The 15,908-nt window shown below is 38.2% G+C and overlaps 2 protein-coding genes across 3 annotated transcripts; both read left to right on the top strand.

Annotated features, from left to right (window-relative positions):
• The first annotated feature begins 1,236 nt into the window (after window positions 1-1,236).
• LOC111332751 (uncharacterized) lies at window positions 1,237-9,348 on the top strand. 2 transcript variants are annotated; one of them, XM_088758103.1, is made up of 6 exons: window positions 1,237-1,924; window positions 4,005-4,262; window positions 5,202-5,450; window positions 6,173-6,295; window positions 6,869-7,083; window positions 7,909-9,348. In XM_088758103.1, the coding sequence occupies exons 1-6, from the start codon at window positions 1,621-1,623 to the stop codon at window positions 8,278-8,280; spliced, it is 1,521 nt and encodes a 506-aa protein (XP_088614229.1). In that variant the 5' UTR covers window positions 1,237-1,620; the 3' UTR covers window positions 8,281-9,348. The 2 variants fall into 2 exon arrangements, with proteins under 2 accessions (XP_088614229.1, XP_088614230.1); XM_088758104.1 differs by lacking the exon at window positions 1,237-1,924 and adding an exon at window positions 2,293-2,369.
• A 5,379-nt stretch (window positions 9,349-14,727) lies between these two features.
• LOC148732748 (uncharacterized) lies at window positions 14,728-15,711 on the top strand. The gene has a single exon (XM_088757897.1). It carries the CDS (start codon window positions 14,728-14,730, stop codon window positions 15,709-15,711), a length of 984 nt encoding a protein of 327 aa, XP_088614023.1.
• Window positions 15,712-15,908: the final 197 nt, after the last annotated feature.

The following is a 15,908-nucleotide window of genomic DNA, read 5'->3' on the forward strand; positions in this document are numbered from 1 at the left end:
ATTACAAAATGTGCTCAAATCACTCACGTTTTAAAAACTTGTGGTTTACACTCATCTCAGAAGTACACTATTCATTCTTACACCTATACGGTCACTAACTTGAACTGAAGAAAAAAAGAAAAATTCTTGAGGGGACGCGCTATGCGCAAGGCCAAAGAGTTTGGAAATAACGCGGCAGAAGTAATGGTTCCAAGCAGCGCGCAAGTGTAAATGGTCTCTCTCATTGTAAGTTTTAAACCAAAAAAAACCTATTGCATGCAGCGAATGATCATTTAATGATTGGTCTACCCATGGCCCCTCGGCGAAAGGTTTCACCTGAGGGAATTTGTTTTCATTTGGTATGTTTTTCTGTTTTGTTTTTGTTTTTGTTTTTACTCAAACCGCAGTGTAACAAGGCCTTGATAAAAGGATCTCATGCAGATTTAATGAAAATATCCTTTGAAGAAGACTAAAAAAAGGATACATCTTGCGCAATTTTTCGACGTATTGGTTGTTCAGACAAGAATAGATGAAAGATTAATTTTAGCTGAATGTGTCAAAGGCCAATGCATGTTATTACGTGCGTAGCTTAAATTCATGAAATAGGCCAGTATGAGTGCTATTAATAATTTCACTGTTGATTTAGTTTTATTCAAGCGTCATACGTAGCGGTTTGTCAATTTCATTCCGAGTTTTCACCTGAAGAAGGTTCCAACAAATGGCACTTTGCGTGCAGCAAAACTTATCAGGGTCTAAAAATAAAACACTCAGTCGGAAATCTTCCAAAGAGGGTCCATACTTGAGACCCTGCACATGCGGTTGCGTGATTGTAAATGATATTTAAATCATTTACAAGGGGGGTCAAAAATGCCATCAGTGCAGTGGTTTTACAATAGAAGTCAGCTTGTGGCTTTGTGGAATATTAAATTTACGGCAAGCTGGCGTCAGGTTTTGTGTTGTGAACTAAAAACACATTATCTAAGTTGCTTCCCGACAAGCCTGTTTGAGACTCCGAGTATTGTAACCAAGTCGATTTGCAAGTTACCTTCCCACGATAAATAAATAGACAAGGGGTAAATATCACACCAAAGACAGAATCATGGTTAAAATTAGCCCGTCTAAGCAGTGATCCACATCACTGACTAATTGGGATGAGCAAAAAAAATTACGGGCGTTAATCAAAGTCTCAGGGTATCAATTGAATAACACGTAAAGACGGCGCGCAGTTTCCGGTTCCACCTACCGTAATTGTCAACAATTATTTCGGACTGTTTATCGCACACAATGAAACACACTCGCGAGGTAATTAAATACTATTCCTCAAGTGTTGAGTTGCTACAAACAAGAAATACATTTCATGTATCCATCGGTGTTTGAACTCTGTACAATCCGGCGCACGTGTCCAGTTGTTCGTTAGAACTAAATTGATAAAATCACAGTTCGGACTGAACGCTTCAAGCTTCATGCTATTTCCAAAGCATCCTCACGACTTGGTCCTCCAAGATGATTTGGCATGATGAGTTCTTACTTTAAAATTCTGATAAGTGTCACACGTGAAGACTCACAAACAATGTGAAGATCTAGATCAGCGGTTTTCAACTCCTCCTCCATCTGACCGAAATTAATCCTCCCTTTAAAATCATGGAAGCTATAAACGAGCCAGGAATTTTAAATGAAGGGTGTATCCTGGAAACAGCCTTTCAGAGAGCTCACAACAGCTGGAAGGACCAGACAATGAAGTTAAGCCCTATGCAGTTTCCTTCGGATTGGGAAGAAACTCTGAATGATGTTGACGAGCTGATTCAGTCCGAGCTAGGATGCTCACTGTCACGCCTTTCTCCGTATGATTCAGTGCATCTTTCAGGCAAATTTGAATCACTAGAGAACTACGCGCAGTGTGAGACCAAGACGAGCTCGAGTGAACTCTTGAAATGGAATCTCTCAGGTAAGCTTATCATTTGATATATTAAGGAAAAATCATTGATATATTAAGGAAACAGTACGTTCTGCCTCATCGGCAAAATAAATCAAGATAGAACTTGCACAAGTTTATATCAATCATATGAATACACCTTTATCATTCATTAGCGCATGGGGGAGCCGACTAATTGTTTTCCTTACTTTAAATTACAATATAAATAAATACTGTGACGGTATGATTGACTTAAATGTTGCTGGACGGTCCTACAAATGTGATCAGAGATAAACTATTGCTTGATTTGATCGAGAACCACACGCTGTAAAGGGTAATCGAAGAACTGCATTTGGTGTGTCTCTTGGTTTATCACCTTACATAACAGATGAACTCAACGTTTTCCGCTTCACGGGTTAATCATATATGAGACAAACTTCTAGTAACAATATGATTTCAAAGCAAAGAAAAATTGCAAGTAAGTAACCGTCGCAAAAGAAAGCCAAGGGTGAGTTGTTTGCTATAAGGAGGTGTTATTAGAAAGCGGACAGAGTGGATAGTAAGAATCAGCCGATTGCTGTAGGATATTTTTTGTTGATGTTCTCGCAGTAGATGTGGTCAAAAATGCAGCGACTGACGTCAATGGAAGCCTAGACACCTTGGAATGGAAACATCAGATTGGATCATAGAGTTGTCTTCCAAGAAGCAATCTTTATTGCGATATGTAACAGTACATTTATATCACAAAATTACACAACAATGTGCGAACGTTACAAATTTCCGAGTAAAAAGTAAATTTTTGAAAGAGCTCACGCCATTAAGTGAAGTGGAGCTCACTAAATGAGAGTCAAAACTAGTGCTTGCACTGCTGTGTTTTGCATGAGTCATAGTCATGTTTGTTGATTCTTCAAGGCTTAGTCGAATAAAAGTAATCCTAGCTCAGCTGTAGACTTTCGAACGCCGCTTCTCATTCATAAGGGGTATATTTATAGACACCATAAATTATTCATATCACGAAGTTGTCACAACTTCATAAGCCTCCTTCAGTAGACGTATAAAAAAAAGGCATTAGTAATTACCGCGTCGTTGACTACTACCTCAGTATGATTTGGTCCAAATTCTTAATTACGTTTTCCTCTCGAACTCCAAATGCAAAATCTAGTTGTCAACAAAATAAATATGTCAAAAAATCGTTTCCGGCCCTTTAATACCTCCGTGCTTTAGATCATAAACCGTTCCACTTAAATTGAATGAAATTGAACAATAAACACGGCTAGATTACCCACATCTAACTCTTATCTCGCATTTTGCTGTAAAGATCAACAAGCTTTAAAAAATGAAGAACATTAATCTATCTACTGTGTCTTTTTAACATGAAGACATTCTCCTTAGTGTCATGTGTTCCATCAAATCGTCAACTCTGGTGTTCACCAGGGTTTCTTATTTGGCCCGATACCTATACGTATCATTATCCGCCATGATCTTCCTCTGTTTCTGAAGTCCAAATAGGATTTATGACGAACATATTCCACAGCTTGTTCTGTCGATTAATCATTCGACTCTGCCAAAATTCAAAATTTTTTGCAGCAGACACTTAACTGCTGAAAATCTCACCTTAGTTTTGTTGAACCTTTCAGTAATGATAGGAGCTATATATGTTTCCCCAACCACCACATTGATTCAAGATCGCTAATTTCAAAGAGAAGAAGGGCTCAAATCGACTGATTTTTTTATTATAAGCATTTATTTACCACGAAGGTATCCTTACAAGTGTTTCGATGTATTGAATTCATCTCTTGAGTTCTTCTTATTTATAAGAATGTACTCAAGATTCACAAATCCACATTGATCCATTACCTAAGGTTCCTCTGTCCGAAAGTGCGAACCTATGAGAAGGCCAAATGGAACTCTATATTTTAGACAGAAAAAGTAGTGTCCACCAAGCTCTGAATCTAAAGTACTTTACTTGCTCAAACGAAGAGCCTACTTCATTTGCAATGGTCTACCAATTCAGTTGAAAGCAATGTCAAATTTTTCACCTTTTAAGACAACCATCTCTGGTAATACCCATCAGCGCATTAAAAACGTTTTTTATCTTTTTTGATATCTTTAGGGAATGTGAATAAAGTAGTTTATGCAGCCAAGGACTCTAGAACTGTGAACAACAACTATGAAGAAAGAGTGGAAGTGGAAATTGTGGATCTCAAGGATGTTTATGAAAAGAAAACTAAGAAAGGACCCAAAGGCCTGGAATATCGCCTTGAAAACTCCAAAGTAACGGTAAAGGTGCATGCCGACCTGGGAATCACTAAAGTATGTGCATACGTAAAGAGGAGTGCCAGAGCTGCCATGAGAACCCACGACAATAGAGGTAAGTTAAATGTTATGGCTATCATGCAAGATTTTGAACATCTACTGATTATGCCTCGCCCACTCCACTTTGTACATGCTCAAAAAAATGATTGTTTGCATTTAAACAAAAACCATTGCAGAAGAAATATGCTGACTCGATGATTTGGAACAGCAGCTTATGTCTTGATATAAAGGATAAATCTGATGGAAGAAACTTTACCACCCTTAAGTTAAGTTTTGCGTAAAAAAAATTAACATGATCTGTCCAAATTATTGTGCTGTTTTTTTCAACCAGAGAAGAACAATAATTCTTGAATTCATTCCTTTCTCGCTGAAAAAGTATATAAAGAAAATTCCACTCGATCTGCCGATAAATCAATCAATTTTTCATTGACTTACTTTGTCACGCTACACTAAACATCGCTGAGGATTGGTTCACCTACGTACTTCGATATTTTGGCAAGGATTTTCTGAAGCCCTCAGTCTTTCTGAGAAATACATTCCTTTTATTCATTTAGAGATAATTACTTTTTAGAGCATGATAATCAGTACTTATTAAAATATGTCTGCATAAACAGTAAAAAATGGTTGAAAGCATAGAAAGCGTAGGTTACAAGATTATAGAACAATTTTATGCGATTATTTACCAAAAAATCATTTTCGAACATAGATTTCATATGTAGGAAAGAAATGATTTCAGACTGATTGCTCCCTGAGACTTGTATTCAATGCCTCAGTAGTTCTAGTTTTGGAAGACCACTGTAATAAATGATTTATTGATCAGAAGTAGGAATCCTTATATTTTTGGCATTTTTTGGAAAGTGGATCTGAATGATTGCTATTTGATAAGTATTCCAGGAGACACATCGTTTTTTTTTGTGTGTAGTTCTTTGATCATGCCAAAAAATACCTTGTTTACTGCGTATTACGTCCTTGTTTAACTTTATATGAAAATCAGGTGCCGTTGAACTTACAGTCAGTATTTTGGAAAAGGAGAAGAAGCGACAAATTATTTCTGTAGATCTCGGTTCAGTTTACAAGAACCAAGCGGGAGACAACTTCTATTGGTTGGAGAAGGCGGATGTCACTGAGCGGAACAAATGGGAAGTAACTCTCAAGATAGATTTAATTTCTGGACTGACAGCCAGTGTGACATCCAGACCATTTCGAGTAACGACGAAAGTGAACTACAAGAGAAACAGCAAAGGTAATTCAACAATTTGGCGTTCTCTATTCCTATTCATCGATAATAAACTTTCATACCAGTAAGTATTATATCTCTCAGTGCTGCTGTTTGAGTCAAGATGTGATACTTTGATACACCAACAATGTGGATAAACTATGTCTCTCAAACATCTTGTGGTGGCTAAAGACGCCGTGTCTTTTGCCACCACAAAAGCGACATCTTGAATATACCATGAGAACTCGATAAAATATGTTAAGGTTTATACGCTTCCTTTATCTTATAAGTTCACATCTTTACACTTGTACATCTATCATAAAATAAGCACTGATTCTTTCGGATAAAGCCTATTATGTGCAATCCATGATTATAAAAAGTCTACAGCTAAAAGCGCAACTCCAGTATGTTAATGTCATTGCTCCTTTCTTTATTAGAACTCCTAACTGGTTTTTATAGGGTTTATTCATGGCAATTCTGGGCCAAGCCTTTATTCATGTAGAAGGAGTGGGGAAGTCAAGTACTCCGGACAAGTGTTTTGCAAAGTATATCAGCTAGAGCTGTAAAGTAGTCATAACTACAGGATCAGACGTTTCAAAATTTCAATTTCAGTTCATAATTTATGTTTCTGACAACATTATCTTTTAAATTATTGGATAAAAACGCCATCATGCTTTCTAACTAATGGTAATGCATTTCAGTAAACTCCAGAAAAATATCAATCGGTACATTTTCTTTTCATTTGTCAGATTATACCAGTGTCGGTAAGGTGCAAAACCTCAGTTGTATTGTCATTAGATCGAACCAGGCTTCGTTGGACAATGATCATTTTGGTGATGATGTATTTCTTGGAGGCAATGAAATGGAAAAGAGTAAGTTGAAGGGAGGATTTTTTTCATTTGCATGTAGAAAACCAGTTTTACTCATAATTCACATTGATCTAATACTATTATACCATACCTGAAAAGAAGACGACCATGATGAAATTTCAATTGACTTTTGTCGCAGCCAGAAAGAGAGGCCTTAGCCAAAGACAGAGCAAATCCGAACTCCTTCAGTTTGAACTTAACTGTGCCTCTTAGGTCGCCTTTAGAGGTGAAAAATGATTTTCCTTGTAAACATTCCCTATATAACCAACTTTTTGTCTTTTTGTGCTTCCTTTTACATGTGGTTATGACCTTCTAGAGAGATCAAAAAGTACCTTGAAGCTAAGGTCAATTTTTAGTGATAGATAGTTGGCTCCAACCATTTTTTCCCAAAACCAGTAATCTCTTTGCATAGCCTTTCCAGGTGATCGCGATTTGTAGGAAGTACTCTTTGGATAGCTTGAAAAGAAATGTCAATCTCGTTCATAAAACTGAGTCGGCAATACTATTGTTGGGAGGTTGATTTAAGTAACAGCATAACTACCTGCATCAATCTCTCCTATCCATGCACTTTTTCAGAACATTTCGTGCAAATCGAAGACACAGGGGCAATGGAGGATGATAACGACGATAATCTGTTGACTCGAAATCTATCGTGTTTTAAACTCGATGAAACAGAGGACTGGTTGTCGATAGATTCTTCGAACACCGAGAATGATTCAGGCTCAGTATCAATCCCTCTAACACAAGAGAGAATCATACTGCAACCAAACACAATTCTGCAGAGACCTACGGTAAGGAGTGTAAGATATCAACAGGGTTTCCTTTACCAAAGGTGGCTACTTTGTGCCTCACGAATATTTCAATGTGAATTTTTATATGTTATCATCATTATTTTGCCGGAAATTTGGAACCAAATGAACCATGGTTTAACGGATGGTTTGAAAAACATAAAAAAATTGAGCTGTTCCAAATGTAAGCCTTTATTTCATAATTATTTCAGCTTAAAAAACGCAAGGGGCCAAGTTTACCAAAACACCTCTGCCTTGAATTACTTCTGAATTAAAAATGGAAACTTAAAAGGGAAACCTAGTGGAGCCAGAGACACGTTTCACCTACAAATCAAAAGTTCCATCTTTTGTTGCCAAAAGAAAAGATGACTACTGTCCTTACAGCTAAAATTCATAACTAAAACATCGGTGAGGAGTCATAAATAAACCTAAAGATGCTTCCTACACCCTTGATCAGACTCGTGAGATTTCAATTGACAATCCCTATTTTGATTACCTATATCGGTGGACACTCTGCGACGAGGGAAGACCAACTTTGGTCCAGAAGATGTGTACAATTTAAAATTGATAGAATTCTGTCATCTCATTCTAAAAGACACCCCCTTCAAATTTTTTTGTTTGGGTGTTTTTATTATTTCTTTGGTTCGTCTTTAGGGAAGAAAAACACTATAGTTGTTGTGCTGACGGAAAACAATAACAAAAATTTGAAAACTTTTGGCTTTGTAAGATTTCTTTATCATAAATAAATTGAGAAAATAACTCCCTCACTTTACGCCGTACAATGAGTAAACAAAAGTCAATGATCAAATGTGTTAATTACATTTTCAGCTTGCATCATATTTCAATCAGAAATCAGAGATTAGTTGCGTTGTGGAGCAACCTGAGCTTCGTGGTTTACTAAAGCTGGTGAGAAAGCGAACCATCGAAGAGAACGCAGCCACTAAACAAGAAAAGAAAACCAAGAGAAACAAGTCTTTACTTGTTGAAAACTATGCATGGGCTTGTGGTTACTGTTTTTTCGAACGTCGTAAAAAATCAACAATTAGGGCGCATTTGATTCAAGGAGTTTGTCAAAGATCAAGATTACAAAGACGACAGTCTAAGAAACATCGTTCCTTTTCAGCGAGAGGACGTCGTTCAAGTGCTGGCGTGGAAAATTCTAACCTCGAAAAAATCAAAGGACGGTCAAAATCATTGTAAAGAAATGCACATAAAACTTCGCTACGTATGTTAATAATGCAAAACTGGACGAGTTGATTGATCAGGTTAACTGGATTTCACTTGCTCAGGATTGTTTACAAAAATACCATCGACATGAGTGGCCGCACGTGATGGCTAATCATCGGTAGAAATGATGTGGTAGCTTTTGCGAGCCACCAAGAAATCCGGGCTTTAACGAGGCCTCACATTTTAACAGGTCGACTATAGAATTTCTTAAAATATACAGGGTTGATTAAGTTTGACGAAACTTTTCACTGTTTCCTTCAAAGTCGTTTTAAAAGGTCCAGAGAGTCGAGTTTCTGCACACTAAACCAAAAACTATTATATATAATCCTCTTAACATGAGATATTTCAACCCACAGACATTGGAATGCTTCTGTCAGAAAGATGGTCCGAGGAGGTATTGCATCGATAAACATTCCTACAACTCCAGAAGGCGTATTCAAATTTAAAACCTGGTATTGTTAATAGCAATTGACAGGATATGAATTGATAATTTACACTACTCTAATAATGTTAAAATGGAAGTTTGGTTCATCCAAACAAGTAAGTTTGAATGTTTTCAAAATTTTTAATCATATATTCCGATATGACCTCTGATAACTTGCTTTTGTATCAACTATTCAATAAATTAATGTTTAAAGTAAAGATCATCAGCATGTCTTGTATTCAAGCTTAGTAAATCGAAGTCGTATAAGCTGGATAATTTATCGGAACCTTGTGATACGCCACAAGTCCTCAAAGTTATTCTAGAAACATGCGGACCACCTAGTGTTGTTTGAGTCCTGTACTGCAGCTCAGACGAAAGCAAGTTGTTTATTATCCAGCAAAAACCAAGGTTCATAATGGTTAAGTTTGTCAAATAGGATAGCATGATCTACTGAATCGAACGTTTCCTGTACGTCTGTAGAAACACATCACATTAGGCGTTTGACCATATTTCTCTGAATAGTTTTGCTCTGTTATTACTCGCATGTTGGGTTCAATTAGTGCCATTGATTAATATTGTGTTGTATGAATTTTGACATAAATATTTCTTTACACTGAGTCATTTAGAGGAGCACTACATTCTAGCTATAATTTAAGCAAGATACTTATCCATTCCGGCGGTCAGTTGTCATTTGGAGCAGCAGAGATGGTAGATTCTTTCATCCTCAGGTTATCCATATCTTTTTTTAAAGTCATTTGATTAGAGGCTTCCTTTCAGACGCAGAAGGATTGCATATTCCACTGCCCAAACTACTAGTAAATGTAGTTCATATTACGTTTCTTTTGCTAAATATAGCAGTTACAGCAGGCGGAGAGAAAACAAAATTGAATCGAAGTGGTTTAGCCAAGAGCATCCGCTGTAAGTTGGTTTGAATTGATGGTATTTTAGCTTCTACAACAATAAGATTTCTGAGACAAATTTAACTCTCACTGTTCCCACCGAAGTTTCCATCCTACTTAATTCTTTGTAGAGCCCTCAGTAAGCATCGGGCTTGTCAATACTTCTTTGAGAAGTTGGGTGCCATCTTGTCCTTAAACTCATTAGCAGCCGTATAACGTTTTTCTTTTGGGAACTTACTTTGAAGAAGATGTACGACGCGTGGTCGTGCCAATGCAGTCTTGTAGTTCTGAGGTCAAATCACTTAAATTCACCCAAAATCTGGGATAAACCACTGTAAATTGTGAACATTTTTCCAAAATAAGAGAGAATTTAAAGATCGTCTAAGAAGGGGAAATGAATAAGTTCCTAACGCCCTTTGGAGGTGTAGGAATGTTTTTCGATGAAACGCTTCCATTAAATATCCTAAGGGAAAACCGCTAATGATGCATTCCAAACTATGTGGGTTGGATTTTCTTTGAAAAAACAAAAAAGTAATTGTTTTCGTGTACAGACAATATAAATCTCCAGATCGTGTCACATCTATTTTAAAGAAAGTACTGGAAAATTTTCGTCAATCAGAAAACAACTCTGTATACTAGGAGATTTTAACAACGACACATTAAAATATGCGTCCCCTCGCCACGGTTTCTGGGTGGCTCTCTAAATTCAAAGCCACAATCTCAATCTTTCTATTGATAAGCTAAGTCGATCGTTTCAGTATAATTGAGCCACCTCTACCGATACTATTTTTGTGAACAATCCTGAGCAATTTCAATTCAGTGCAAACTTGATTACTGACCTAAGAGGTCATTTCACCCAATTTTTTATAATAAAATTAGTTAAGCGAAAGTTCTTGAAAGTTTCAAAAACCGAAGTTGCCAATTACAAATAGTTTTTGCCGGGAAGTTATAGTTATGAATTTTCTCAAGTTTATTGGAGTAGAACTTTTTCAGTGCAGCTGTTTTCTTGGAGACATTTGCAAGAGTTTGGAGTAGCTAACATGCTGGTCTACGAACTCGTTTCCATTCAATCATAAGTCAATGCGGTGTAAGATGTCTCAATCGATAGATGAGAGAAATACGAATGGAATGAACATCATCAATTAAAAACGCTTGCAGTATTTCCATATGCTTACCACGCACTACTCGCCGCTTGATTACAAATAATAACACACTAGTCTCAGAGCATAACTGATGTAAATAACAGGAAATCATGCTTACAACTTTGTAGTTAAACTTTTGTTTTGTGATGAAAAGATCGAGGCAGTCAATGCGTATGGATGGTTCTCGCTTCACTGCTAAATCCCAGAGCTATCTTTTTGTATCTGGTTGTTATACTAATCGGTATAGCACATTCAAACGAGCAACAGCTCCTCCTAACCTAATCAAGAAACCAGTTATGTTACATGAGTAGAACGCTTCTTGTGCAGAACGCATATCTGCATCACAACTTATATAAAACTAGATGCTTTGAGGAACGATAACTCGGGCTCAGCGAGCAGAACAGTTCCAACAAAGTCCAGAAATCGTGCGCTTGGACGTGAGCAATGCTAACTTGAGACTTACGTTAGAGCAATGCGTTTTTAAGCGAGAATTCAATGAAGCTGTTTATCTTCCATGAAAGAGTTGTAGAAAAGCCAATATAGATTTTATTTCAGCATAACTCATGACATTTTTGTATTCTTATTAATGTGCCATGTTTATCGCTTGTCATCATCAAGAATCATTTTTCTTGGTATAGGGGTAGGGATTGCAACGTTCTGGACATTTTTACTCCCAACGGGAGTAAGGAAGTCAATATTTTTGGGAATCATCGTATAAAATCTCAGCGAGTTGCACTAAACCTCGAGCATGTTCGAGTTTGCGGCGACATTGTAATCTGTCACTGTAAATTTATAATATATATGTATTATCAGGGGCAGATCCAGGAATTTTTTGAAAGGGGGGTTGTACACTATTGAAATAACCTTCAACGCCAGTGGTATGGAAGGCGAATGACAGCCCCGTGCCTCTGGTGCGAGCTCTTAAAGGGGTCCGGTGGAAGTGAAACAACTTCGTAAAAAAAGACCAGTTTCACTTATTGTTTTAGGAAGAACAAAAAAGATCAAATAACAAGAAACAAATGCTGCTCAAAGGGGGGGAGGGTTGCAACCCCCTCAACCCCTCCCCTGGATCCGCCTATGATTATCACCTCTCAAGTAGCAGGACGAAATTGGTTGTGTAAATGGGGCTTTACGGGAGTTATATGAAACCAGGTTTTTGTAATGTCAATCTTTAAGGAACTTTCTTGAAAATCTGTAAAACTACCCAGAGCAAAAATTAAATGGAACGGTTGCTTTATAAATTTGGTAGTAAAACTCCTCCCATCATAGTTAGGTATTACGGACTGTAAGCATGTCTCATGCACTGGAGCTCTATTTTTATTGAAAGGTTCATCATCTTCTTCATCTCTACTTGCTTGGTCATATTTCAAATTGCCTTCAAGTACAGTATCACAGTAATTTCGTTAATGTTTGACTGATGTGTCTTGTTGGTTCTTATCATTATGGTTGAAATCTTCTTGCTATAAATTTGTAAGACTGCTATCAATGGCATTAATATTTATGACAGTTTCTTTGTACAATGAATTATATTTCTTCAGCCAGTCAAGAGCTTGCTGTATCATTTGTGGCCGTACTGCTTAAAAGTACGCATTTCCTCTAAACTATAATTTTCTCTGAAGTTTTAGCATTATTATACCAAATCTTTCAGGGGGGGCGTGGAAGTTATTTACAAGCCTGATCACATGCTACTGGTACATTGCAGATTGCACCTTTAATTTTCTCTGCTGCCCTTTAGCCATAACAATAATCTTTTCTTTGAGCTATTAGTATCTATTCTAATTTTTCTAATGAAGCTAGTTGTGTGGGAATTTATCAACGTACATGTCATTAATTACGGCTTGACAGAGGAGCTTTCCTCTCAGGACTTTTGAGTGACATGTCTTGCATATATATTCATTACCATCAAATAATATTTTATTGTTAAACACTTTATGACTGATTTTCTATAAAGTATTCGACTACAGACACAACAAATGAAATAAGGACCTTCCCTTATTTTGCAATTAAACTGTTTAATACATGTATCTAGGTTATTTTTTGTTTCTTGGTATGTTTTTGATTTTTTTTTTTTAATTTTGTCTCTCTTTTGATGCATCCATTTTCGAAAGTGTTGTACAGTTTCTTTGCAATTGATTCCATAGTGTCATAGTTAAATTTTTTCCTGTGGTTTTGTATTATCTTTCTCCTTACATTTGAGACATTTCACTTGAACAGCATACAAATTGTATGTCATAAATAGACTCACTCTGTGTAATTGTATTCTGAATGAAATTAATAATTGTATCTACGAGTATACCTGGAGCGGCCGCTGGCCATCGCAACTGTTGTAACGCTATATCTAAGACTGTTTGCGCGCGAACACTAGAATTGTAACGTTGTGTTTACGTGGTAATATTAAAATTCTCGTTTTATTTGGTCTTACCAATTTTGGTCCTTTCGAGCCGGATACAAATCAGTCGCTCACGATGAGCAATCAAGAATCGTGGCACTTGGTCGACGAATGTGTGATATCACCGCTTCACAGCAGCCTTGAAGTGACTCCTGAAGATTCGGTAAGCCAGGTCGATTCTGGTCATTCGAAAGCGCTTTCTCGCTCTAGTTCTTCGTCGTCCTCGTCAAAAAGAAGAAGAGACGCTAAAATAAAAGCCTCCATCGCAAGCCTTCAAGCAAAACAGCTTGCTGAACGAGTTAAGAGAGACAATGAAGTACGTGAACAGGAGTTTCAAGAAGAAATGGCTCAAAGGGAATTAGAGTGGAAACTTGAATGTCGAAAACGAGAGCTCGACCTACTACGAAAGAAAAGAGAAGACGAAATGGCTGTGATTTCCGCTCAAAATCAAGCTGAGGTGGCACATCTTGAGCATGAAATACTGGGTCAAGAATTTAACGAAGGAAAGGCCTCTAATGATGAAATCTTCAAGGTCAGTAAATCTTCGCCATCTTTGAGACATTATGTAGTGCCCAGTCCTAAAGCAACCTCCGAGGTTGAACGCAAAGATAGTCCCTGTACTGAAGTTGAGCCCGGGATTACTAAGGGATACGTTTTCCAAGAACTCAAAGGAGATGTTTACACAGAATCATCACTGGATAGAAAAGTTGTCTCATATGAATACTCTCCATTGCGTGCAATTTCCAAGCCCTTGCCAGTAAAGGATCTATAGTTCCATGCAGCTCATAGCAATAGCCTCACTTTAAGCGCTACTCTGGTACCAGTTGCCCAAGCAAGTGAATCAGATATTGAACACTCAGTACTGCAGTGCAGTCGCCTCAACGGGGATTATACAGTCCTGAAAGAAAATGCTCGTCTCAAACTGCTGCTACCCCTGTTAGTCTACCCTTGAGGGCTCCATCTTACAGAGATTTGTCTTCACCTGGTTATGTGACCGCGTCCCAGCGCAAACCTGCGTCATTTGATAATAGTAATACAGCTGCTCTTGCAACAACCTCTGTTACTTCGTCATTTTGCCGTGGGCCTGGTGGAGAAGTCCCTCTAACAGCTAGTTCCCTAGAGGGGGAAGGCAGTGTTGTTCTGGCATCAACGCCTAGTGGTAGTTGCCATGACAACTAAACCCAAACTCCTCGCAAGTCAAACTTCACTGCCCCATCAAACCACTCTCAACCATCTTACGTAACACAATGGGCCCCAGCCAGCCGGAGCACATAAACCCCTCACTTTGGTGGACCTAGTAGAAATGACAGTCATTCACTACAAGTAGAAGAACCGGTTGATACATTTATTGATAAATTGAGAGAAGGCCAGGAAACAGCCTTTCAGCGGTCCTTTACTAGCTTGCAGACAGATTCAAGTGTAGCTCTTCTTCGAGCTCAAAAACAGCAGCGATTACCGCCGCTTGAGCTCTTCAAATTCACAGGAAAACCTATTGAGTGGCCTAAATTCATTGAGAGGTTTTGTGATCAAATTCACAACAAGACAACCCTCACCGACTCAGATAGAATGGCTTATTTACTCCAAAATCTTGACGGGGAAGCTAACAAAGCAGTGGAAAGTCTAGGTGTTATAGGTCATAGTTACCCAACTGCCCTTAAGACTTTAAAACGTCAGTTTGGGAACCCCAACAGTGTGGCCACAGCTTATCTGAATGACACACTCAACAGTGTCTATGTACCCTCAAATGATAGGCAAGCATTACGTGACTACTATTACCAAGTGAAAGCATGTACGACATGGTGTGTAAAGATGGGTCAGTCAGTTATTCTTCAAACCCCAGAGTATCTCAGCAGGGCAACTATGAGGTTACCCATGAACCTCCGAGTAAGATGGTATGAATACATAGATGGACGCAGTGATAGATCCACCCTGGTAGAGTTTGAGAAGTGGTTACGCAAGCGAGTAGAAACACTATTTAACCCCCTTGAAGATTTCATATGCGAAGAATGGAACAAGAAACAAAGGTACCCCAAAGCAAAGCCAAATCTTAAGTTAAATTCCCTCGCCACAACGACAGGAAGGTCTCCTGACGCCCCAAGCAACAGCAGCGACTTGTCAGATTCCAAACTAGCCCAAACCCAATCATTGAACAAAGAGCAGGAGAAAGCCCCATCCAATGAAAAGGGGTGTGTCATCTGCAAATACAAACACCCTGTTGCCTTTTGTCCTGTCTTTAAGTCTACGCACCTACAAGAAAGGCGAAAAATTGCAAAGGAACGTGGACTTTGTTTCAATTGTTTGAAAACGAACCACCAAGTCAAGAATTGCCCGAGTACAAAGCGTTGTCTTAAAGAACGGTGCGGGCGTTCCTACTACACCCTTTTACATGAGGATCTTCGAGTAGAGTCGCGTCCTTGCCTCACCAGCAACGAAAGTAGCTTTATCCAAACATCGGCTTCTCCAAAGGAATATGCTCGTAACCCAGAACCTGTGTCAAATTCGTTGCCCATTGTCCAGACCAACATCAACCAAATCTGTTTTCAACCTTAGCGGAGGGTCCTCCTCCAAGTGCTCCCAGTTCGAATTCATAGTCAAGGGAGCACGGTTGACACATATGCTGTCCTTGATCCTGGAAGTGTCTCAACCCTGATTAGGAAAGACTTAGCTGAAAGCTTATAACTTGTTGGCGAGACATATCGCCTTAACATTAATACAGTTGGCAATGAAGCTACTACTCGAACTTAGAC

The sequence above is a fragment of the Stylophora pistillata genome, chromosome 4 (assembly GCF_964205215.1).
Source record: "Stylophora pistillata chromosome 4, jaStyPist1.2, whole genome shotgun sequence".
In the NCBI taxonomy this organism is placed as follows: Eukaryota; Metazoa; Cnidaria; class Anthozoa; order Scleractinia; family Pocilloporidae; genus Stylophora; species Stylophora pistillata.

Coding starts and splice junctions, on each gene's coding strand:
- LOC111332751 (XM_088758103.1), top strand. CDS start 1,621: ATGGAAGCTATAAACGAGCCAGGAATTTTAAATGAAGGGTGTATCCTG. Junction 5,451..6,172: donor CTACAAGAGAAACAGCAAAG/GTAATTCAACAA, acceptor TTCATTTGTCAG/ATTATACCAGTGTCGGTAAG. Junction 6,296..6,868: donor AGGCAATGAAATGGAAAAGA/GTAAGTTGAAGG, acceptor GCACTTTTTCAG/AACATTTCGTGCAAATCGAA.
- LOC148732748 (XM_088757897.1), top strand. CDS start 14,728: ATGGCTTATTTACTCCAAAATCTTGACGGGGAAGCTAACAAAGCAGTG.